Source organism: Temnothorax longispinosus, chromosome 8 (assembly GCF_030848805.1).
Source record: "Temnothorax longispinosus isolate EJ_2023e chromosome 8, Tlon_JGU_v1, whole genome shotgun sequence".
In the NCBI taxonomy this organism is placed as follows: Eukaryota; Metazoa; Arthropoda; class Insecta; order Hymenoptera; family Formicidae; genus Temnothorax; species Temnothorax longispinosus.
This window is the reverse complement of record NC_092365.1, coordinates 3,138,511-3,162,467: the sequence shown is the minus strand read 5'-3', so window position 1 is coordinate 3,162,467 and position 23,957 is coordinate 3,138,511. Positions and strand designations below refer to the sequence as shown.

Sequence of the window (23,957 nt, the reverse complement as noted above, 5' to 3'; positions counted from 1 at the left end):
TTTACATATTTATATGTTAAAATAATTTTTAGAAAAATCTATACATATTATTAATAGATAAAGAGTTAGAAGATAGAATTTTGCGAGAATTGTGACGTTAGGTAATCATCGGAATAGAGTATAGAAATTTCTCTGTATTCTTCCGAGCATCGCCGATATACGCTCCAGTTCGTCCATTCTCAATTCTTACGCCGCGAAAGCTGGGTAGTAAGTAGCAAGCGGTATTCCGTGTATTACGCAGAAAAGCACACACAGAGAAATAAAAGAGAAACAGACGGTGATAAAGGAACGAGGAGGAAGGAAGGGACGTAAGATCGTAGTTCTTGTAACACAGACATCTCTCCTCCGCTTCTCTTTTTCAACCGTAGAAGCGCTCGGCTGTCATCGGCAGTATTTAGTTTAAGGATAGCGGAGCCCGCGGGGAGCCCGCGGTTCCGAGCCCGGAATAAAGATGGAGTTGATAGTGGGGTGGATGAAGAAGGAGCTCGATATCGCTCGTGGTAGAAAGAGAATGAGCGGAGACGGAGTGGCAAACTTAGAGAGGAGCTCGTGCAAACGCTCGTCGACTCCGGGTCACCGCCGTCATACCGCCACAATACAACCCTATCAGGCCGCGGCCTGAGACCACCCCTAGTGGAGCCTCGCCGGTTTCATTCTTCTGCATCTACCCTCTTCCCTCCCTCTCCCTCCCCCCCTGCCTTTTGCCCGCCATCGCGACTTCGACCCGCTGCTCGTTTCCAGCGCTCGTTTCCACCGGAGCCTCTCGTTTCTCCGCGTCTTTTTCGCCGGTGCACCGCGGCCTATAACGAGCGGTGCACCCCATCCAAGGCGTTACGCTTCTGCTCTCTTTTCTTTTCCCGCGTCCTCCTCGTCCTCCTTTCTTTTCCCCGGCTCCCCCCCCTTCGCTGTTGCCCTCTCATATCCCATCTTTTATTTCTCGGCGTCCTCCTTCTTGCCGCGCGCTCGCCGGCTTGATCTTCTCTCCTTTCTTTCGCTTCTCCGCCATTTCCTACTCTGAACCATGGGAATAAATGAGGAGCACACGTCAAAGCAAGAAAAAAGTAGACGCCTTTCTTGTTGTAAGCTCGAGCGCATCGGCGCTGGGTTGCCATGTTTTTCTACGGTGCCGTCTTCTTACGATGTAGACGTCTTCGCGGGTGGTTTCGTCCCCCCCCCCGCGCGCTCGCTTCATGGTTTCCCAATGAGGGTCTCGCCGAGTCGGTTCGTCGACCGGTCGAGATTAAACGTCTCCGCGGAATGTCAACTCTCGGAAATAAATCTTAAACAATTTGCATTTTTTTTTCGTCGTTGTTAAAAATTCGCGCATGTATTTCGTGTATCTGAATTTATAATTGTAGAATAGATTTAACGAAGTCAACGGAACCTGTTACGAGATGTATAACGCGCTCGATACAGACGTCTTGTACGTGCAAATGATTAAGGAAGGCACGTCTCGCGAACGCGCGAGATATACGTCGTTTATCTGTGCTTCGTTTAGTTTCACGTTTTCTGCAAGCGCGAGCGAAATTTTCCGACGTTCCTGCTGAATCGTCCTCCGGTACGAGGATGTCGTCTCTTGGAGCGTTCAATTCCCTACGTGACTGTCGTGCATATCGCGCACTTCTGACGCATGTCCTTGCAGTAGTTTGAGTCGATGATGCAGTCAGACCGTACAACGACGCGAGACGAAACTTCCCATAGTTCTCTATGCAATAGTCGAGATCATAGTTAATACACGGTAACGCGACAAACTCAAATCAGTCAAACGCGTCGCAAAGTTTATAAAGCAGAAGTATGCAATCCGTCGCTATAAATTATTCCACGAGTTAATACGATCTTAAGTCGAGTGCTTATAATTAATTATAAATAGACAGTCTATGCTATGCTTCGTTATAATTATATTATCGAAGATCAAAACGTCTGATTAAGATACGCTATATTTTAATTTTCGACTACATTTATTTTATAATATTGAAGATTGTTTACGTATGCAGATATGTATAGTATACTGCGTTTAAATTAATATATTAGGCTTCATGGCCCGTTAATATAAGTTTTAATTCTTTGAGTTTGATTCTTTGTGAGCTAATCTCTTTATATTAGCTAATTATTATTCTAAATAGCAATTTGGTTAAATATATTTCGAGATAGATTTTATTTAGTTATTATCTTGAATACATATATAGCTTATCTTAAGATAATAGAACAAAACGGATGTGTGTGTGTGTATGTGTGAAAAAATACATAACGTTGACGGCCCGTAATGTCATAAATATATGACAGACTTTAGAACTACCTCACGAACTATTTGATCACGTAATGGAATTGATAAAATAAACTCCAAGCGCGAATGAAGATTGAGGATTGTGCGTCCACGGGGGAACGAATGAAGCAGCGGAGTTAGCACGCGCGCTGCGAAGAGCGGTTGCGTAAATAAATTCCAGCTTGAACGGCTTAACGCGTATCGCGCGGCAGCTACGTCTCTGCAGCGGCAGCTTTGTTAAAAGACGTTGCGCCCGAGGGAGTAACCTGAACGAGGTACGGAATGATGAGGAGGAAAATAAGAAAGACCCCGGCTGGCGGATTCCGGCAGCGGCGACAGTGACGGCAGTACCGCACCAGGCACAGTAATAAAACGTGACGGAAAGATGGCGAACTATAATGACGCTGCAGGTATAGCTGGCTGGATATCCGCCAGCTAGAATTTTCACGAAGCTAAACGAAGTATATCGGCAAGTCAACGGACGAGCGGAGAGAACGAGGGCGAATCGACGAAAGGATAACGCGAATCGTTGGGCGTTAAGCACCTTAAACGTGCGTAAGTGCCGAGTCTTCTTTAAGTACACAATTTTTCTCTCTCTCTTTTAGCTCGTTGTTTCTTTCCGTTCACCTAGGTATAATTGAAACGAAAAGAAACAAAAATCGTGGAGCATTCGACGGCGCGTCGTAATGGCTCAGCCGAGCGAGATAAGAAAGGAATACGTGACAGGTATCGCCGTCGGTATCGGGTACACGCCAATCGAAGCTGAACGCGGCAGATGTATAGGACGTGCGGGAAGGTGAACGCGGGCGAATTACGTACGTGACGCGTGTCGCCGAGCGTAAGATTGATTATCTCCGGTGGTTAACAATTTAACGCGAGGTGAAAATGCCGGCGGCATTTTGCACGGCACGGCGACGCGGCGCGGCGGCGCGAAACTGCAAAAGATTCGCGAGTAAGAAAAAGGCGAAGGTGAAGCAGGGAGGAACCGGAGGAAGAGTAGGTGGAAGAAAGCGGATAGAGAATATAGCGGGGCACACAGAGCGCGCGTAGCACATCGCGGCGCGTAACGAGGGTACAACGGAGGAGAGAACAATAAGGGACGGTACCGCGCGCGGGATGTCTGCCAAGTAAAACTCGGCGGAGTATATACGAAGAATAGGGAGCACACCGAAGACAGCCGCCTCCCGTCGCCCTGCCGCCCGATATCCACCGCGTCAGCCCCTTAATCTCTGGCGGTGTGATAACGTCGACGCAGCATTTTGCATGCTAGACTGCTGCCGCATCCATTCTCGTTTCTCTCCTTCCTCCACCCCGGACGGCGGCGTCTATTCGCCTCGCTTTCTATCTCTCTCGTGCTCTCTCTCTCTCTCTCTCTCTCGCCCTCTCGGCGACGCGTTTCCAAACGCGTACGCCGGCATCAGCGAGCTCCACCACCATCGCCACCGCAGCCACCGCCACCACCGCCATTGCCGCACTGTCGTACTTGCCGCTGCCGTAATCTACTACCTGCTCAAGCTAGTCTGGCCTGGCTTTATTGCCTATGTAGCGGCTTCCGAGACTGTCGCCAAAGTACGATGTCGCGCGCGCACACTCGCGAAACTATCGTAGTATCGTATTCTCTCCCATCGTCTATAATCAAACTTCACGGATCGTGATCCATGTATCTATGTATCTTTGTCTTCCACAAAGTGGAGAACACCGGGGTCTAACTTGAAATGTAAGTTTCCGGCTTCGATGTGTGGACGGCCAACGCCGCACACGTACGAAGAATAATTACTCGGCCGTATTAAGGGGATGTCCGTTGGGAGGCATGTTGAGAGTATCATGTTTATGGCCTTCGTGCCGGATCTCGCAAGCAAGAAAACGTCCGACCCCGAGGTAACGCACGCATGGTATTTCTCGTAGAAGAGGAACGTCGATCGTAAAAGCGGCTGTTTCAATGTGGGTAAATTACGTTAGCAGTTTGTTCTCGGAGAAACACGAGAATATCGTGGACCGCATAATGAAGGAAAGGAAGAAAATAATGCGGGGAAATTAACTAATGGCTCTCTCGCGCGTCGTCCTTTTTCTCCGTTTTCAGTTCAAAGCAGCCCCGGGTAACGTCGGGCACGTAAGTCAATTGCCTCGACGTTGCGTAATAATTTCCGCCGAGATCCCTCGCGTAAACGTCGACGTCATCCGCATCCGCATCTCTCCCGCGCCGCGCGTCGAACTCTCGTATAGGATACAGTGAAATAAAATTCAAGAATTGCCCAGTTCTCGGGCGGGTTACAGCGACACGGGCGGTAGAAACGGTGTTAACGGGCTGCGGATGTCGGTGGCGCGGGGGGGAGAGAGGGAGGTTCCATAGTCACGCATTAGGAGGTCGCTCGCTCTGTTCCGTGGCCCCTCTAGGCTCGTACGTTTCAATTTGTCCCCGGCCTCTGATGTAACCGCGCGGTCTCATTAGTCGACGGGGCGAAGGAACAGGCGATGGCCCCGTCTCTGTTCCACCCCCGGACGCGCGACTCTGTCGCTCAACCGGGACGCGCCATCCCTCGCGCGCCACCCCACACCCTTTCCTCTCTTCCCGGTCCTCTCTTTCTCTCTTTCTCGCTGTGCCTCTCGCTCTCCACAATCAACCTTACTGCTGCACCACTATTTCCGACCTAACTACCTCTTCGCTCTACGACCACCATCGGCAACGTCACCACCACTACCGTCGCCGTCGCCGCCATCGACTATATACCGCGTCCGCGGGTATCGGTCTATATACCCTTCACGCTCCGATGTAAGGTACGGACAAACAATTACTTGTTCCACCCTCGTAATTGGTATGCCAGGAAAGAAGCCTCTATCCACCTGTCGGCTCTGCCACCTAAGACTCCTCGAGAAACTTTAGTTACTATCCACGGAGAACGGCGGACCCCCTTCCACGACGATCCCTCGAAAGCTCCACCGAGCGAAGGAGCTTTCAGAGAATCGAAATTACGTCCCGCGCCGAATGAAGGAACGAACTCCTTGGCTGGGGCTTCTTACATTTTTACGTCTTACTTTTAGATGTGTCTTTATTTTCCTGGGGTCTCTTTCCCCTCTTTTTTCTTCTGTCGGGGTTGATGTTTTGCGCAAATAAGGTATCCTTTTATCGACGATGTTTTCGTAATTGCGATTCTCGATATACGAGCACGAAACAGCAACGGTCTGAAATGTATGCCACGCATCATTCGTGAATGATCAGCGTTTCATAACGGAGGACAATGCAGCTGTTATAACTCGAGTTATAATTATACCAATCGTAATTGCATCTGGGGATAACTACCCTCGCAGTAATTTATTATTGATTTTTATATATATATATGTACATACATGATATTTAACGCACACATAAATTATTTTCGCAAATAGGGAGAAGTTTAAAGATACGTTTATATAATTAAGTTACATTTGTTGCAAAAAATTTTAGGTAAATCGGACGATGGATAGAATACTCGATTAATTCGACGATAAACAAACGAGCGTAATTACATATCTTGTTGTCTTCACAATGCAGCTGTAATGCAACGCGCAACTGTATAACAGTATATGAAAGCGTCCGTATTCGTATCAATTCGCGAATGGCAACGCGACTAATACATACAACGCGGTTTAGAGATGATGGTTCCGTCATCAGCGGGTCCTCGCAATATAAGCAATTAAGTGCGTAATTATATGAAACCGCACACGCCTGCGGCAACGGGCACCACAAATTCATTCGACGTGAACCACAAAGCAAATCACTGTCATGCGAAACGCGCGCTGGCAGCCTGTCAAGCGTCGCGCAGAAAAAGTTTCGCCGAAATGTTAATAGTGGTCGACGTTTTCGTGACGTTTATCAGTTCGCGTCCCGCGATGAAATAAGAGCCGGATTATGACGTGGCCGCGGAAACGCGAAAATTTTCATTGTCTTTACTTATACGAAATTATAATCAATTACACAGAGAATTAACTGTCCAGTCGAGAGAAAGGAAAAACGGGAGAGAATTCTAAGTCTTTTCGCAGAATATACTATACATATAAATTGTCCAATTCTTAATTAATATTTATTACGTTTAGCGCACAATAGTGGCAGCAACATTACTGTCTTCAATCATTGCTTTTGTATTTAGCTATTTTATACACTTTTTCGCGCTTTGCTTCTCCTCTCATTCGTTTTTTCTTATTACGGAGATAAAAGGATTCATTTGACCCGTACATTTGACAATTTTTGCAGTTTAAATATTTTTACCATTGTTAAAAAATTCTAATAATTCACGTGTTGGTTTTTCCCTTTTCGTCATGTGCTTTCGCCATCCACGAAAAACTGTTTACAGTAATCGAACGTGTCTGAGACAGATGCACCCGTAGAATATGTTTGCTCTAATAGTACCGGGAACATGGAACGTAATTTTCTCCTCTGTGTACAAGCTCCGTAATACTCGACATTTCCACGGTATCTCTGATCAGGGCCGGCCTCAAAATTTTCTGACATCAGCGGCTAAATGATACAATGGCAATAGTAAAACAGTCCGAAATTTTTAAACCTTGTATTATTTTCTTCAAACCTCTATTTGCTTAAATTTAGACATATATCGACAGCAGTTATTAAAAAAATTGTTATATATCATCAAATTAACGTTGTAGACGAATAATTAACATTTAATAAAAAAATATTAATTAAATAATTATAAATAATAATAATTAAATTACAAGAATAATAACATTTTAGATTTTGTGAATTAACGAACTATATAAGTTCGTGAGTCAGATACAACTTGTATACATTTTAATGAATCTCATAAGACGTGTGCGCATGGAAATCTTTATATCTTGAGGATATGAGAAGCGAAAAAAGATGCGATACAAAGTTAAAATTATTACAATTTGCTTATAAGGTATTACAATCTAATTGATTTACGAGCAAGCGGGATTCTCCTCGTTTACAAATTCCGATCTCTCGCGGTGATGTATTCACCCGCATCGCAGTCGACCGGCCCTGACTTTGATTCTTGGTCCGTACCGAGAAACCCGTTTCTACTTCCGCACTCAAATGCACTAGCATGCATACTAGAGAGCAAATATAATTGGAATAAATGAAATTATGCCCGCCCTCTCATTTTCGCTAATACGATTTTCCGCTTAAGGACGGCGGTCGATCGTTCGCGGCGTGTGATGGGATCAGGGGAGGGAAAAGGTGTTCAAACAGAAAGCTCTCCGTAGGCGCGAGAGAGGTACGAGGTTTCCGTTTCCGCCGGCAGCAAATGGACATTTACATTTATCGCGAGAAAGGGAGCGTCATGATAGACAAGAATGCCGTCGTTATGGCGGTGCGGCGGTTCGGCTCAGGCAGCTCTTCTTCGCCAGGCAGATGCGTAAACGAGATAAAAGCATGCAAAAGACGCGCGCCGCGCGGTGCAGCGCGCCGGATACGATGCCGCCTCCGCCCTAGCGCGGCTTTTATCTTTCTTATCCCCCTCTGCGCTCTGGCTATATTCTTTTACAAACTTTTAAGAGGTAATTGAACGTCAACAAACTCCGTATTTCAAATTATTCAGCGTAATATTTCTTTCTTTACCGTCTCGCAAATTCCGCGCTTTATATAACAAGCGGACTCGCGCGTAAATAACACGAGGTGCTCCTCGCTGCCTAATTTTACGCGAGGAATCTATCTTCATCTAACAATTATCGACAGTTTAAGAAATAACTTTTTTCATCATTATAATGTGTCCCGCTTATTTCCATTTTTATTATTTTCGAACAAATTAGTTTAATATTTCATCGTGAAAGTCATAAAATTCGAGAAATGATAGAATTCGTCGCTCCCAGGAAAAGTGCTTCGTGACCGATTAGCTCGTCGCTGCTGGAACTTTCGTTGTATTGTTATTTTTTTCGCAAATAGCACGACGCGGCAGGCTCGCAAAATGGGACACGAACTTTTTTGATTACATTCATCAAGTAGCCGAATACGTTGCGCCGGTCGGGTTGGTAGTGCCTTAACCGTCTTCGATACGCTACCGCCAGTAATGTGATTCTTGAATTATTCATGAGAAATATGAGTGGTACTTAATCGCGCGCCCGCCAAGCCCCCGCGCGCGCGCGCGCGACGCATCCCACGCGATGAAAGTGGTAACGGGCAATTAAATTTAAATTTTAAACGCCCGAACTTTATCGTTCGCGATGAATTAATCCGTTTGATACCTATCCGGCGCAGGTCCGGTGCGGCGCGGCGGTTTGTTTTGTTTCGCGGGGACGCGTCGCGTCGTTACAAGCTCGACGGTATAAAATTCATTCTGATTCATTCCGATTTGAAGCTCGATAACACATCCATTTAAGGGGGGGAATTCACGTTTTCACCCGCGCGTTGTTATCCGCGGGACGATTGAGGAAAATTGACGATAGCGCTTTTCGCGGGACGATTCCAAATCGACTTCGCGCCGGAAGGTACAAAGGGCGGCAGTTCAAAGATCGGATAAGAAAGGCCGGTAATTCGACGAATCCACTGGCACCGAGTCAGCGTACGTTAACAGAGCGGAAGGGCAGAAAGGAACGGGAGGGAGAGAGAGCGAGAGAGAGAACAGCAAAGAGAGTGGTACGAGAGGACGAGAGACAGGGGATGAAGGCCGGCGTGGCCGTGGGTCGATTTTACACGAACAACGTACAATCTCTATGCATGAGGCTCACTGGAGCTACCGCTTCCTAAGTACACAGAATACGTATTTGCATTTCGGTCTTTGTACCGGTGTGTCCTGTTAGTGCGCCGTCCCCCCCTTTCTGCTTGTCACATACTCACACACGCGCATCCTCTCTCTCTCTCTCTCTCTCTCTCTCTCTCTCTCTCTTTCTCTCGCGTGCGCGTTCGCTCTCTTGCTCTTTCCCTTCCTACTTCTCGCTCGCAGTTCCCACCGTGGCTGGCTGGTTGGCTGGCGCTGGCTTTATGTATACGCATATACCCGTTCCGGACCTACACGCATAGCGTTAACCGCACTGCGGTTTCCGTGCGAGTCTACAACTATCCCTCCAAGATAGTATTTATAAGCCTCGTATTAAATCATCGTCGAAGACGAGAGAGATACGCGACGCACGTCGCGCGGGGATTCTCCTGACGTTTCACCGCGGACTCTCGTCCGAGAGATGTCCGCGACAAAATCGGCCAGCATCCTCCGTAAAAGAGAGCTCGTAAAACAGCGCTCGGGATATTTTATATCCCGAAGCGGCTGCCATGGATGTTAAATGAAACTTGTTCTCGATAAAATTTGACGCCTCCGACGTGGCAGGGATGGGGGTGTCGAAAATATGCGGCGTCGGGGAAAACACGGAACATTCGCTTCGATCAACGGATACCTATTGAGATACAGTCGGAAATTGTCGGAATAATTTCTCCTTCGAGTCAATGTACTGCGGCGGGAATTTCGAGAATTCGGAGTTACTCGAAAATAGAGTGAGAGATCGGGGCGAGGGTGGACAAAATCGCGACTGTCAAGCGCGGCGAAATTAACATGGCTTCTTGCCGCGATCTGTGAATGTACATTGTCTGCGAACTTGCTGTACGTAAGTCTACCGCGCTCGCAGACCTTGGATTAATTCATTGTTCAAAGATCCCCGTCGACCCCCGTCTCTCCGTGAGAGCACCCATTCCGCAAATATTCTCTCTAGCGATCCTTCAAGCCTGGCTTCGAAATAACAAAACGAAAACTTCCGGAGAGCGATACGTCGATCGAATCTTGCGCCTCGAGTCTGACAATGAGCCGTGGTTCTGCAAGAGGGTTCCCCTCGAGCTCAAAGAAGCGCGATTTTCCCGAATGTGAAAATTTGCTAACTTTAATTTACACGCGGAAAGTACGGAAATGCGCGTATATCTCGCTAAGATGAATTTTATTGCGCGCCTAACAGTAGGATTTTTATTTGACGTATGCGGTAGCTTTAGATGAAACCTTCCCTCCTCTCTCTCTCTCTCTCTCTCTCTCTCTCTCTCTCTCTCTCTTTAGAGCCTCAGATTAATTCTCCCTTAAAACGGCCGGCTTTACGATCCCGGCTGTCTCGAGCAGTTTCTTTCCGCGGCAGTTCAGTAAGTTGGCCGACCGTTGGCCGTAAAGTATCACCGATTTATGGCCTCGGGTTAGCGAGCCATCTATGCCGAGAAGAAATCAGCTATTCTGCCGATTCCTTCGAACCGATCGCACGTGTATATTGTACATATACCTACCGTACGTAACGGTGTGCGCGAAATGAAATACGAGTTGCGAGCTACAGTTGGATTTTTGACGTTAAACCGTATCCGTAATTTTCTCGAATCAAGTGCAAGTCGTTGCCGCGGTTGAAAAGGGAGACCGTCGCCCGGCAAGGGGGTAACTGAAAATCAGCATGGCCGGTTGGACGTATTATTTTTTCCTTTTTTTTAATAACAGAGCACCGCGTAGCTTTAATATGCGCGCTTGTTTTTTTCCTTTTTTTTTTGTAGTCGACCGCCCAAAACGTCGTTTAACTCCACGGGCACGAATGTACGTGGCGGATAGGAAAATTGTACGTGGTGGATATATAAAACAAGCAGGCATGACGAATGAAAAGCATCGGACCTGAAAGCGAAGCAATTTTAGGTATTGACCTTTTTGACAATGCGCAAAGAGGAAGTACCTGCTTTCGTGCGTGAAGCGTGGCGCGACGGCCGCGGCGACAATTAAATCCGCCGGGCGCACTTTCGTTTCATTATCCTCCGATCGATATCTCCGGAGCCGGAAAAATACGACGTTAATGTCACACACGGGATTCGCGGTAAATAGTTGAAACTGTTCCAAGTGCGGATAATCGGAGTATACGTAAAGTCGTTTATTTATGCAAAGGTAAAACGGCGATGGTTAACGGCAAAATATTTCATCATGGAATGAACGTAGTTTAATTAACTTTATAGTGATCGCGTTTCAAAAGTATTCGTTCACGGTTACGCCCGGAAAATAATATCGCCCGCGCACGCTTTTATCCCGCTAAAAGTGTTTGCAGTGTTTTTTTTTTTTTCGAGGTATTTATGTTTTACGCGATACAATTTAAAAATTTGCGAAAGAGCCCGGCGCGCGGGAATCTCGGGAATATACATAGAAAGGTCAGAGCGTGGTATATTTAACCGCGTTAACGTATCACGATATAATTATTTTCTTTACGCACCAAATATGCAAGCGTGTTTAACGTAATAACGCGAGTCAGTGCGAGCGAATAATGTCCGCTACTTATGTCCGTTTTAAGGCAGCTTTCACGCTCATTATAAGCCGCACGGCCGCAGGGGTGCAGATCGTAGCGGAACAAAAACCGCATATCTCGCGGAATTAGCGAATTTCCGACCGAAAAATATACCCGCGCGTTCCTTTGAGGCTAAAAAGATACCTCGCCGTATTTACACGGGAAAAAAAGAATTTATCAAAATTACGAAACGCGCCCGGAGGAATGATGCGAAAGGGAGAATCGTCGAAACCACAAACGTTGGAAAATTACTGCGTTATTTTTTCACCGAATATCCCTGCGCGTATCGAGAACTCGTAAACATATTCGGCGTAACGGTATAATTATAGTTTTGCGGTCGACAATTTTCGAGCGCGCTAAACGTTTTCGCCGGCTGGAATTTCGCGAAAATCACGAACGATTCGTGACTAAGCGAGCACGTTAATATTATTTGGCCCGCGATACACGATAGTACAGACTATCCATACTATCGTTTGGACCAGCTAATCTCTGATGCGGTAATGCGGATAAATTTCCGGACGATAACGCGAAACGCACCGAAATTTAATGACGAAGCTTTATCGTATAAAGTTCAGTAGTTAACGCATACCGGGGGTGTGTCCCGGGTTTACCGCATCACCTTCCACCGTTCGCGGATCAATTCGGCGAAGTGCATTTATATTTTAACTAAAGTGTCGAGGAGGAGGGAGGGAGGGAGGGAGAATGAGCATTATACAATTAATCTTCTACCGTCGCATTGGTGCACCGCACAGTAGACGCGTGATCGCGCGAAAACATCGCCGATAAGCTGCTCAACTAGAAATCAGATTGCAGAGACAAGATAATGGCCGGACCTCTAATCGCAGATTAGCTATTCCGTAATACGAAATAATTAACGTTCGATCGTAGATACTCGGGCTCAATTAAATGGACAGCGATGCTGACGCAGGCAATTAACGCGCAGGCCGAAATGCGCCCCTTACTGTGTAACGAAGATAATTTTGTCCAACTACTGCGCCACATCGTTTGCAACGCTGTCGTGAGCAAAATTTATGTAAACAATATATCGCGAATTTATCAATTTTTCCGAATCTGATTTGCAGTAAGAACGTAACAACAGTAAATTCGTTGTCTTTCAGAAATAAACAACTCAAAAGTTTATATTTTCGCGAATCAGATTTTTCAGGGCGCGAATAAGTAAGATCATCTAATTCTCGCTCGCACTTTTATCTTAATAAGATTTTGATTGACATTTCGTATACTACGGTCTTTTAAGTTGGAAGCGTAAAGCGTAAAGCCGAGTAAAATCGTGAAGCGCAGAGATCGCAAGTTCAAAGGCCTCGAGAGGATCGATGGTGACGGTGGAGCGGAGTGGAGAACTTTCGATTAATAATCCACTGCACAGACTGGACGCGCAGGTTAGATTTAGAGATTGTTACGGGGATTAAATTTATACCTCGAGAAATGCAAAATTAAATTTGCATTTATCGCATTAACCGTAACAGTTTAAGATCCACCGAGATTTCGCTATTATACCTGTGATCTCTTTCTTATTTTGTTGTTTATGTTTTATTGTTTATCTTTTACTAATCACGCATGGAATAATTTTTATTGATAAAGGCTACATATAATTCTTTAGAAAAAGAAATTTGTTGTAATGGAATAATTGTTATGGAATTCAAAATTCAATTGCTCGAAAACTGGCGATCGCCACGATTTTCGATCACTACTGAAAAAGCATTCGCGTGTAATTTCATGCGTAATTCGCCGATAAGGTCTACGACTCGTCATACAGGAAGGTATTGCACGATCCGTTTAGTATCATCCGTTTTACAAGTTTTATCCCGCGTTTATTCGTTTTCACATTTCAGTAATTCTATTGGCGATTGTGAAATTCCTTTAGAACAACATTTCACATCGCGCGCACACACGCGGGCGATTTATTAGCCAATTGCATACCAACGTGAGGATCCACGTAATTTCATCACGATATAAAATTATGTTTTATCTTTGCATTAACAATGCATAATGCAAGCTTTTGTTTAACGCTAAATAATTTATAAATCAATAAGTGAATTCTCTTCATACGAACTGTTTCGATACATTTTTCGATCTTCCATAATTTCACAAATTATCGTGTGAATATATATATCAAATCGACATATATGCGATAAAATTGTTCAGTATACGTCTGCCATTTCTATTGCCATCCTTGGCGTCACGCGTACGCGAAGATGAGAAATTTCGCAGATACTTCGCGAGTACGTCGCCGACGGAAATTACTTATTATGCCCGCGAGAGTTGCGCGGAACATCCGGCGACGGGAAGCGAATGGCGATGACGATCGGCGTTAGGACCTGGCAGATACCCTGTTCCCTCTCTTTCCGAACCTTCCCTGACTTCTTCGTTCCCCGTTAATGGCTAACAATCCCTCGGAGCGAGCCGCTGGAACAATGGAAACAATACAGTGATATGAGAAAGCCGGTTTGCATTGTCGGACAAACCACCGACAGGGCGCCTCATTTTCTCTCCTTCGCGCGCCCCTCCTCTTTTCCACCCCATCCGTTTGTACATCCACCATTCGCTTCGATCCACGGGTACATCCACCATCCATCCGTTCTCTCCGTTCTTCCCGTTCTGATCTCCTATCTTACTTTGTGCTATCCAATACCGCACAGCCGCGCGCGCGTTTCGTCTGTCTCCGCCACGCGTGGATATCCCGGACTTAACTTTTCCTTTCGTCCTTCTCTTCGCCGTTCTTCTTCGAACTGCGTGGAAAGAATCGTACGCCGGTGAATGGCCGTTGATTCCGGAGCGGAGACTGCTCCGTTCGACGCTTCTTCCGCCCTTTGTATGCGCGTCAGCACCACTAAGGGGCTTTACCCTCTCATCTCTCATCGGCAATTAGTCAGCGATGCTGACTAAGTTCGCCGGTTCGCTATTAGTTACGCTGACTTTTCGAAATCACGAAGGATGAAACGATTATTCTTCGTGTTACTCGCTGGAAAAGTTTTTAGTCTACGCAAACGGTTAAAAAAATATAATGATATGTTGTCCAAAACCTGATGGAATATTCAATATTTTATTTAAACGGGAAAAAGCCTGTGTAGGCTTGAAATAAATATTTAAAATATTGGAAATTGAGGATTATATATAGATATAACATGGATATATTTTTGATAAATAAGAAACGCATAAATGTTCTCTTTGTAGAAACATTTATTTTAATGACACAATTTCACATAAACGATTCCGAATAAATCGAGATGTATGATCGATCAAACTCTTGCTTAACCCCTTCGCTGTCAATGTCGTGTATACACGTCATTGACAAGGTGGGCTCAAACTGCGAATGACGTGTATATACGTCATGATGAAATAAATGTAGAATGCCCCGGACATTTTTAGTCCACTTTGTGATTTTCGTTCAAACAGTGAAGGGGTTAATATATCCACATACCTATGAAGTTGCACGTCTTTTACGAACAGTAGTAAAAATATTGTTTAATTTCTCCATTTTTATCTTAATCTTCACGCGAAATTATCTACATAGAAATTTTATTCGTTAAATGTTAAATAAGAATGCAATATCACCAAGTTACTGCAATTGCGTTCCGCGAGACATCTGAAAGAAAACCGTCGTCCGCTTCTTTTAGAAATTTTAGTCGTTAAATGTTAAATAAGAATACATACAATATCACCAAGTTACTCCAATTGCGTTCCGCGTGACATCTGAAAGGAAACCATCGCCCGCTTCTTATCGAACATTCTAATTGACAACTGCGCGTTGTTCCACGAAAGGACACACCGAACAGAACGTGAATAAAAGCGGGCACTTGAGGCAACTTAAAGGGGATGCGGATTCTCGGATGGATGTTGACACAAAACATTATACGGTCGGTCGTCGCGCCCTCGGTCTCGTCTCGTCTCGTCTCTTCAACACGGTTGCCGGCTAAGAAGCACAAGTAGGCGTCTTCGGTGATACGCTCATGATGACGTCGAGGGTTGACATGGTGTTACGCTTCTAGTTTGCCCGACGTATCGCTTACGACAGCCGGCCTGGCGATCGTGTTCTCTCCCTCCTTCTCTGTCCCTCTTTTCCTCTCATGGGTCCCGCCGAGTGCCCCTAGAGTGGGTGTGTAGTTGAGTACGTGCCAGAGTAGATGCAACCCTTAGCTACGCATTCGCCCGTCCCTCCACACTCGCCGTCCATTGTTTAGCTATTTCGATGAGCCAACGTATTTCGAGCGCGTTCAACACGGCTCAATCTTCGATCTATTTCCGCAATCTGGCTTCGTCACGTAATCAGATAAAAAGGTGGGATTTTGCAAATTTCGCGAAGTTTTACATACCGGAGAAACGTCAGATCGATGAAATATCACGAAGTTACGAGAACGCATATCCATCAATGTGGGTACAAGTATAAAATAAAAAACAAGCTGACGCGATTAATCTTTCTGATATGACGCTCCTGTTACGTTCGTAATCCAATCTGATTCAAGAAGAGACCCGGGATCAGAGACCCGAGATCGTATTTCTGATGTATACGCCGCCGCAATCGGGGAATCCCCGGGTATAACGATCGAATCGCAAGACGGCCGACGTATGTCAAATGGTTGTACGAACAGCGGTGGAATTATAACGCGAACCGTAGGAACTCGTGGAAGATGAAGAGTTAACTTTTTATGCAGGACGCCTTCCCTCCCCGCTCTTCCCTCCGCGGGGAAATGATTACGGAGTTCGGGGTGAATGTAGGTCGCAAGATATATATCCAATCGCAGGTCCGCAATGCACTGGTTATCCGGGCGATGGTGGAGTGCGCCCAATGTTAAGATTCGAAACTCCGTCGGCTAGTCGGCTTTGAAGAAAGAGGAACGGAGAGAGAAACGGAGGGAAACGAGGAAAAAGGAAAGAGAGAAAGAGAGAAAGAAAGAGGGAGAGGGAAGAAGCGAGAGAGAAGTAGAAGAAGAGAGGGTAAGGCAGGAAGTAAATCTTTGCCGGGTACTACAGCTTTTATAGGAGAGAGTCCGCGATTTTCTTTTTCGAGAAAACGATAACTTTCCGGATTCGAACGTGCACGTCCGAGAGACGACGCCACGAGGATGGGGAATCCGCCGGGCTACTAGAAACGTTGCCTTGGCTTATGGGAGATAAGTAATCAAGATTTAAGCTCGCGCCAGGCTTGGTGTAAGGGAGGGAATTGCCAACGTAAGCGCTCATCGGAGACTCGGCCAAAACAACTTCCGACGTCGCTACTTTCAGGCTCTATTCGGCTACTGAGAGAGAGAGAGAGTACCTTGGACTCGAGCCTGCGCCACGCAGATAAAAGCACGTAGTTTTAGCGTAGGCAACCTCGCAAGCTGTCTAACCGTGTGTACTTTGACTTGTAAATTTATAGTTTAGCGTACACACAGGCCGATAATATCAGGTTGATAATTTATTTCGTAACTACGCGACTTGCGGGACGTGATCGTAATTTCTTTTTCGCATAATGCCTGATGGCACTCGTGTAATTTATTTTCAAGTTTCGCACACGTCGAAACTTTACGCTCGGAAACGCTAAATTCCTAAAACGCGCGTCCTTTGACGAGCATCGATCGCGATTTCGTTCGGGTACGGCCACACACGGAAACGCGCCGCGGGCGCGCGCGTCATTCGTTGCACGTTCTGCAACGTGCGGATAGTCCCGCACTTGGTCGGGCCAGCAGCTTCCAGATGAGCAATGCTGGACGGAATGCGGAATACATCGGGAGCGGAGAGAGAGAGAACCGGCATTCCTACTTAAATCAACATAACTCGGGTGATGAATGGTTAACAGGCTTCGGCGGGTGGGAGGAGGGGCGACGAGGGAGAGGGACGTGCAATGCGCTCCATTTATGGAAGCTATTACGGCCGAATTTCAGCGTTAAATGTATGATTTATGGCCGGGCGTATTATCTTCGTTCATGTCCGTCGACGATACAGTGCACGTCCCACCGCCGCTCCCCTTCTCTCTCTCTCTCTCTCTCTCTCTCTCTCGCGGTGTTGACTCTCTCACTCTCCCCCCTTCCCTCCCCCGTTTAGAAAATTACTTCGCATTCGGCCGGTGGTGAACGAAAAATTCACCGCCGGAGTGTCCATTCGTTGACGCTGCCGCGTGATTAATGCGTTTCTGATTGTTATTCGTAATACTCTAGAATTTATGGCGCATTAGAATCGCGAAATAAAGCGCGACCGTGTGCGAACACGCGCGCGCTAGATGCCGGATCGAAATCGTTTTGTCCGCGCAGAAATTCGCGCGGACAATTTTCAGTTTCGAGTTTCGGACAATTTTTCCAGGAATTCGCGAGAGAGCGCGACGCCGCGCCGGTAATGGAAATTTTAAGCGTATTTAAAGTTGTATGGCGCCGCGGCGATGCGAAATGAATAATGAAAAGGAAAGGCGGAAGGCAGATCCGCAGATATCCGCGAAATATGTACAGTGAGCTGCCAGGGGGGGGGGGGGGGGAAATAGGGAGCCGTAATCTTAATTGAATATAGTTAAGCCGCTTTGCGTTCTACCGTTAATACATATCTGACGTCTTTCGTCCTGTTCTCCCCTCTTTCTGAGAAGCAGGTACCAGCGACGCCTCCTACGAGACGCAGGGACCCAGCTTCGTGACGGAGCCGCCGTCCAGGGTGGAGTTCACCAACGCGAACGGCGGCCGGGTGGACTGCACGGTGCGGGGTAACCCGCTGCCGACCGTCGACTGGCTCGCGGCGGACGGCGGCAGTATAACGAACATCCTCGGTATCAGGCACGTCCTCGGCAACGGGACGATACACTTCCCCGCGTTCGAGGCCGAGGCCTTCCGGCAGGACGTCCACTGGGCCATTTACAAGTGCTCCGCCGTCAACAGTGTCGGCGCGGTCGTTAGCAGAGACGTCACCGTCAGAGCAGGTATGTCTCAACCGAGCGAAACTTGCCAAGCTCGTTATCTGCGGTCCGCTTCTCCGCATTATTCTCGCGTTGCTCTCCCCAATATCGTGTCCTCGTCCTCGTATCCTACGTGGTTCGTGAAGACGGGGGGCCAACCTCGTGAGTGACGCGTGCGCGCGGTGTCTCTATCTGCGAACGGACTCGCGTTCTCACGGCCCACGGATTCGATCGTCTCCTCTGGTCCTCTGGTCCCCCGGCCGACGAGATGAAATTTCCTTCTCGCGCACGTTTATACATATATTGTATTGTATTGAACTGTAATCGACAAGCTAAGTAACGGGGCTGTCTCTCCGTCGCGGCGGGATCTACCAGGATAATGGAATTACCAGATACCGAAATCGCAGCTTTTAGTTATACTATATTGAAAGAAAGGAGAAAACGTTGGAAGACGTCACTCTGAATTACTCGGATGCCGTATGTTAAGAATTGTTACAATTTATCACATCAGACATCGATGAATTAAATAAGAGAGAGTTTTCGCCTTACAATCTAGAGTGATAATCGAATAACTTAGCTAACTATTGATTTCCAGTTTGTATTTATTTCAAAATATGTATTTTTCTTATAACTTGAGGTTTCGAGTTAATGAGTTAAGTAAATTGCTGCGTTTGACAATTTAAATAAAAAGATCTCGACTTCCCGGAAGAGTCTGTTTTGATTGAAACGAATAAGTGATTGGAATTTTTAATATTGTATTAATTTTTAATATTCTCTTACTCTAGTTTTTACTCTACATGAGAAAATATTCATGCACAAAAGAATCTTCTATATATTCTATTCTAAGAATCTTCTATTTATTCGCTTCGCGAGGAAAATATCGGTTTCGCGGGCATTAGCCAGATAAAATATTAGAAATCTCGTGTTGGGCAGCCACGGTACTTAGTCACTGAAATCGCGTTATAGGAAGGGAAAATCCGTCCACGGATTCTTTTTGCTCGACGACGCGATACCTTCCAAAACTCGCGTCTACAAGAGTATCGAAGTAGAAGACGGCGAGAAAAGAGAAAGAAGGCAGGGGCGGGTAAATGGAGTAAAAGGAGGCCGCGAGGCGCCTTAAAAATAGGAGCTTCCGCCGGGTCAACGAACCGGAAGATATCTTATCGACCTAATACGCCCGTAAATCATCGTCGCGTGAACGCAGCCCATACCTTTTCAGATTCATGCCTGGTGCCTCTGCCGCGTCAGCTCCTAGTATCCGCCTCAGCCATTTTCTTTTTGCTCATCTCCTTCACGGTCTCATCCTGCCTTTTCCCTCGCCTTCCTTCCTTCCCGCCCGCGCGCCGCTTCGCTTCCGCGCCCGGCTTCAGCTAGCGCTTCCTTCCGTCCTCCGAGAAAAATCTTTCGGCTGCGCGCGCTCTCTATTCTTGGAAACAAAATGGATATGATTGCGTGCGCGATCGCTCGAGCACGTTGCTGGTTGCCGCCGGAAATGTCGCCTTCTTCGTTTTTCCTTATACCACCTCGGCAGCTGCCGTATGTAATCGCGACGCTTTGTCAAAAAAAATGGAGAGAGAAAGGGGAGGATACCCCTGTCATGTGGGGTTACTTTGTCTCTGTAAGAAAGAAAACTTTTCGCCGCCGTAAAGGAAGCTTCCTCCAAAGAAATTAGTTTTTAAAGAAGCAGTTTATGAGTCTTCTTTCCACTTTCGCGCGAGAACCTCGTGGTTATTTATCTCGATTATTTTTTCTGGTGGACTGAAAGATTCTAATGACGATACATTACGTTCATTGTGTTCCGGTACGTGGGATCCGACCAAAACACTTTTCCGTGGGAGCAGCTTCCATCATTCAGTATTTTCCCGCAGAGTTACGAGACAAACAAGCCATTAGTCTCTGGGTTACTTGACATATTTCATCATCGATCCTGAACGATGTCCCGAAACGATGTAAGACGAACGATATAAGAGATGACAAGAGATGGCAGAAAATAAACCGCCAGGGCATCATTTGCGAGGAAGTTCAAGCTCGAGCTTGTTGAGGAATATGTGCTACTCTCTATGACATGACTTGGTATATGCACAATAAGCTGACAAGGTATAGAAAGAGATCCGATCTAGTCTGCACTGGCGAGGATAACGAGACCGGATAACAAATACTTACCGTTTTGCGGACACTGGGCGTTCGCGCTCGCTGTTTGTCCGTTTTCCACCACGTTTGCGTTCGCCTCGGAGGCGAACTGAATTTCGTATTCAGCTCGAACGATACCGCGGAACTTATTTATTTCGCAGGAACGAACGAAATGGACGCGACTTGAGAAACACGTTATGTATACCTCGAAAATTCGGCAACCGTTGTTCTCCGTCCGCTCGACCGATATGCATGATAGCCGAGCACGAAGCGGGCGCGCGTTACACGGCATTACCTCGCGTATATACGGACGTGTGTACGATGTGCCTCCTTATACCGAGAAAATGAGTAAGTTTAACGACCGTATACTAGACTCTTTTATAAAAACTACATGTAGGAACCGCGTCGCTCACTTTTACGAGACGGACATTCACGTTTTCAACCCCCGGCTCGTGTCTCTCAGCTTAGCAGCTTATAAGTTTAAAGATAACTCGGAAGTACGTTGGCGTGGGGTTTCTTTAAATTTTATATAAAATTATTACTCGGTGTTAAATTATATATTCTTTAACTCGTTACTTATTGAAGTAGAATCTAAAGGTATTTATTGTAGAATTATATAATCGAAAGAAAGCTGTTACAATATTTATTTTAGGAACAGTTCGTGATTTATATATACGATGTATAATTTCTTGTTTCGTTTATTCTGACTTAATTACATTTTTTATTCTTTAAGAGCGCGCGTGTATGCACACATATACGGAAACATATACGTATCTGACATTATTATCCGCACTCTCGAGTTTAAAACATCGCTACTCGTCAGATTTGTCGTCGGGTAATCACGTCCCCTCATGAGAGGGGTCCTCCGATACTTTTGCATAAAATCCAACTTGTCGAAAAAGCGCGGTTTTCGTTTCTAGTGGATGATTCGCAGAGAGAGGACGGATGCGTGCTCTGATGGAAAGCTCTGGTCGACGTCGCTGCTCTTGCGCGCGGCATCTTCCTCTCTGTCTTTCGCTCTTTGATTCCCTTCGTCCTCTATCTCCTCTTTACCTCCCTCCCTCCCCCCTGTTCCCTTCTACTATCTCTTCTCTCTGCTCGTTTCATGCTTTGTAAATATTACCTGCCACGAGACGTCTGCCGAGTTTATGTTCGGCTTGGTTGCCGCGTAACCGAGAGAGCCGAACGAGCGATACGCGGGTAAAGTTAGAAAGGGATGGCTGCCGAGGGAAAGGCAACCAGAAAGGGACGAAAAGAGAGAGAAAGAGAGAAAATGGTAGCGTGCGCAGGAGTCGAGTGAGGGGATAGAGCGAGCACGAGAAGGTGGATGGAGTACGGGCAAACTCACTGAGTTTTTACCCCATTCTGAAGTCTGAGTGCCTCGCTCCGCTGACTCTCGAAACGGGTTGCGGAGGCAGAGAGAGAACCCCAACGCACCACCACACCACAGCGATTCCCTGGCTGCCGCCACCATCGTCCGCTTTTCTATCCTCTTTCACCTTCTTTCGTTATTTCTCTTTCTTTCTCTCCACTTCTCTCTCTCTCTCTCTCTCTCTCTTTCTTTCTCTTTCTCTCTCTTTCAGACTCCTGCCTGGCTGCCTGACTGCCTTCCACGTTCTTTACAACCTTATTCCATCTCCCTCTTAGACATGCCCTTACCAACCTTTCAGCCGAGCCCATCAACTTACGTGGGCTGCCGGGTGAGGGGCGGATCGCGACATGAGATTTTGGATAAGACCACCGCCTTTTGGGATTTTCTACTCTGTCCATATTGTGCTGCCTCGTTTCTATCAAGCCCATACGAGCGCTCTCGTTAGCGCGCAAAAGTCGGCAGGGCAAAAATGAAGGCGGTTTAAACGCGGGGGATGATGTGATTTACTCAAAGAAACTCGCGTTACGTCATGTTTCCCCGTGAATTGCGCTCTCTCGCGAGTTTTTTTTCAGCTGATCATTGACGCGGACACACAAATAACTTTTTCGTAAACCACGAAGTTTCTCTAACACGGATTACGTAAAATTATTCGCGCGATGTAAAAGATTTAATCGTAAAAATATAGTGGTATAAAGAAAGCGTGTTCGCTCTTTTTTATCTTTTTATTTACCTAGCAGAGAAATGAAAATGAATAAAAGCGCATAGTAAATCTGCATAATTTAACATACACGTGATGATCGTTCCCGCGGCGTTTTCTCCGCGGCGTCGAATATTCCGCCATTGTTCATCCCCTTGTGTTCCATTATTTTGCACAATTATTAAATTTCTAGCAAATTAACGAAGGCTATTTGTTACTCATTTTATTAATTGATAGTGTAAATTCAACATGCGGATACGCGCAGTAAATGTAACGCGTGTTTACCCGCAAACATGCGTTAAACAGATCATTAAGTGTACAGAGGACAAGGGGAATAAAATTACGCATGTCCGCGCATACATTTATGAGAGCTCTCTAATTAGAAGCGGCGTCGAACGTTGTTCAAAACGTGGCAAACTGTTCCGCGTTGTGCCGTTTCGGTTCTTATCGGCGAACGTGTATCAAAAGCGAATTGTAACACCCCTCGCTGCGGCCGCGCGGCAGCGCCATTAGCATTTGCGTTATGGTTCTTATAGTCCCCGGAACCGTGGTATATGGACCGGGGAGAGAGTGGAACTTATCGTTACGTGTTGCAGTGGTAAACCAACGTTACGATCCGGAAGTGCAAAATCCCAGCGGCTTCCCCGGCAACAACGTGCTCATACGCTGCATCGTGCCCAGTTTTGTTCGCGACCACGTCACGGTCACGTCTTGGCTTCAAGAACCGGTCTTCAATATTTACCCCTCCACAATGGGCGGTGAGTATAATTTAAAAGAAATAAGAAAACGGACATACGGGTAGCGGGCTTTTCAATGCGAACCAGCGTGGGTAATTGCTCTAAAATAACAGATATGGAATTATTATATTTAGCATGAAATAGGAGGAATCGAATTATTCTAAAATTACAGTTGCCTTTTATCATATACGCATAATAGGTATTGTCGCAAATTAATTATATCGCTGGAAAACAGGAGTTATATTGCATGACGTCATCTACGTGCGCGCACGTATATATAAATAAACACGTAATTTCCTTCCGATCAATTTAGATTTCCATGATGATAGAAACGTAATTCAAACCTCCTCCTGCTCCTCCTCCTCCCCGACGCGTGTTGTTATAGATGGCAAATATCATATGCTGCCGACCGGCGAGTTGATGATAATCAATATTACGCGAAGCGACGCGCAGATGACGTATCGGTGCAGGACGCATCACCGGTTAACTCAGGACACCGTCGTCAGCAGCAATGTAGGGCGGCTGCAACTGACTGGTGAGTACGTCATAGATTTTTCTCCTTGTACACCCGGGGCAGGGGGGCGCCCGCTTGCATCACGTTGCTCTGTAAGGGCGGATTTCTTGACCAATTTAGCCAGTTTTTCCGTAGTTAAAATATATCA

At 46.3% G+C, this 23,957-nt stretch overlaps 1 protein-coding gene across 5 annotated transcripts in view; it reads left to right on the top strand.

The window, feature by feature from the left end:
* Positions 1 to 23,957, top strand: part of LOC139817965 (cell adhesion molecule Dscam2) — a 77,660-nt gene that overhangs the window by 5,045 nt on the left and 48,658 nt on the right. For 4 of the 5 annotated variants that reach the window (XM_071786313.1, XM_071786314.1, XM_071786311.1 and 1 more), the window contains exons 3-5: positions 18,057 to 18,383; positions 23,155 to 23,316; positions 23,681 to 23,830. In XM_071786313.1, the coding sequence (XP_071642414.1) occupies positions 18,057 to 18,383; positions 23,155 to 23,316; positions 23,681 to 23,830 (639 nt within the window). The remainder of the gene's footprint in view (positions 1 to 18,056; positions 18,384 to 23,154; positions 23,317 to 23,680; positions 23,831 to 23,957) is intronic. The other variant, XM_071786312.1, reaches the window with a different exon arrangement.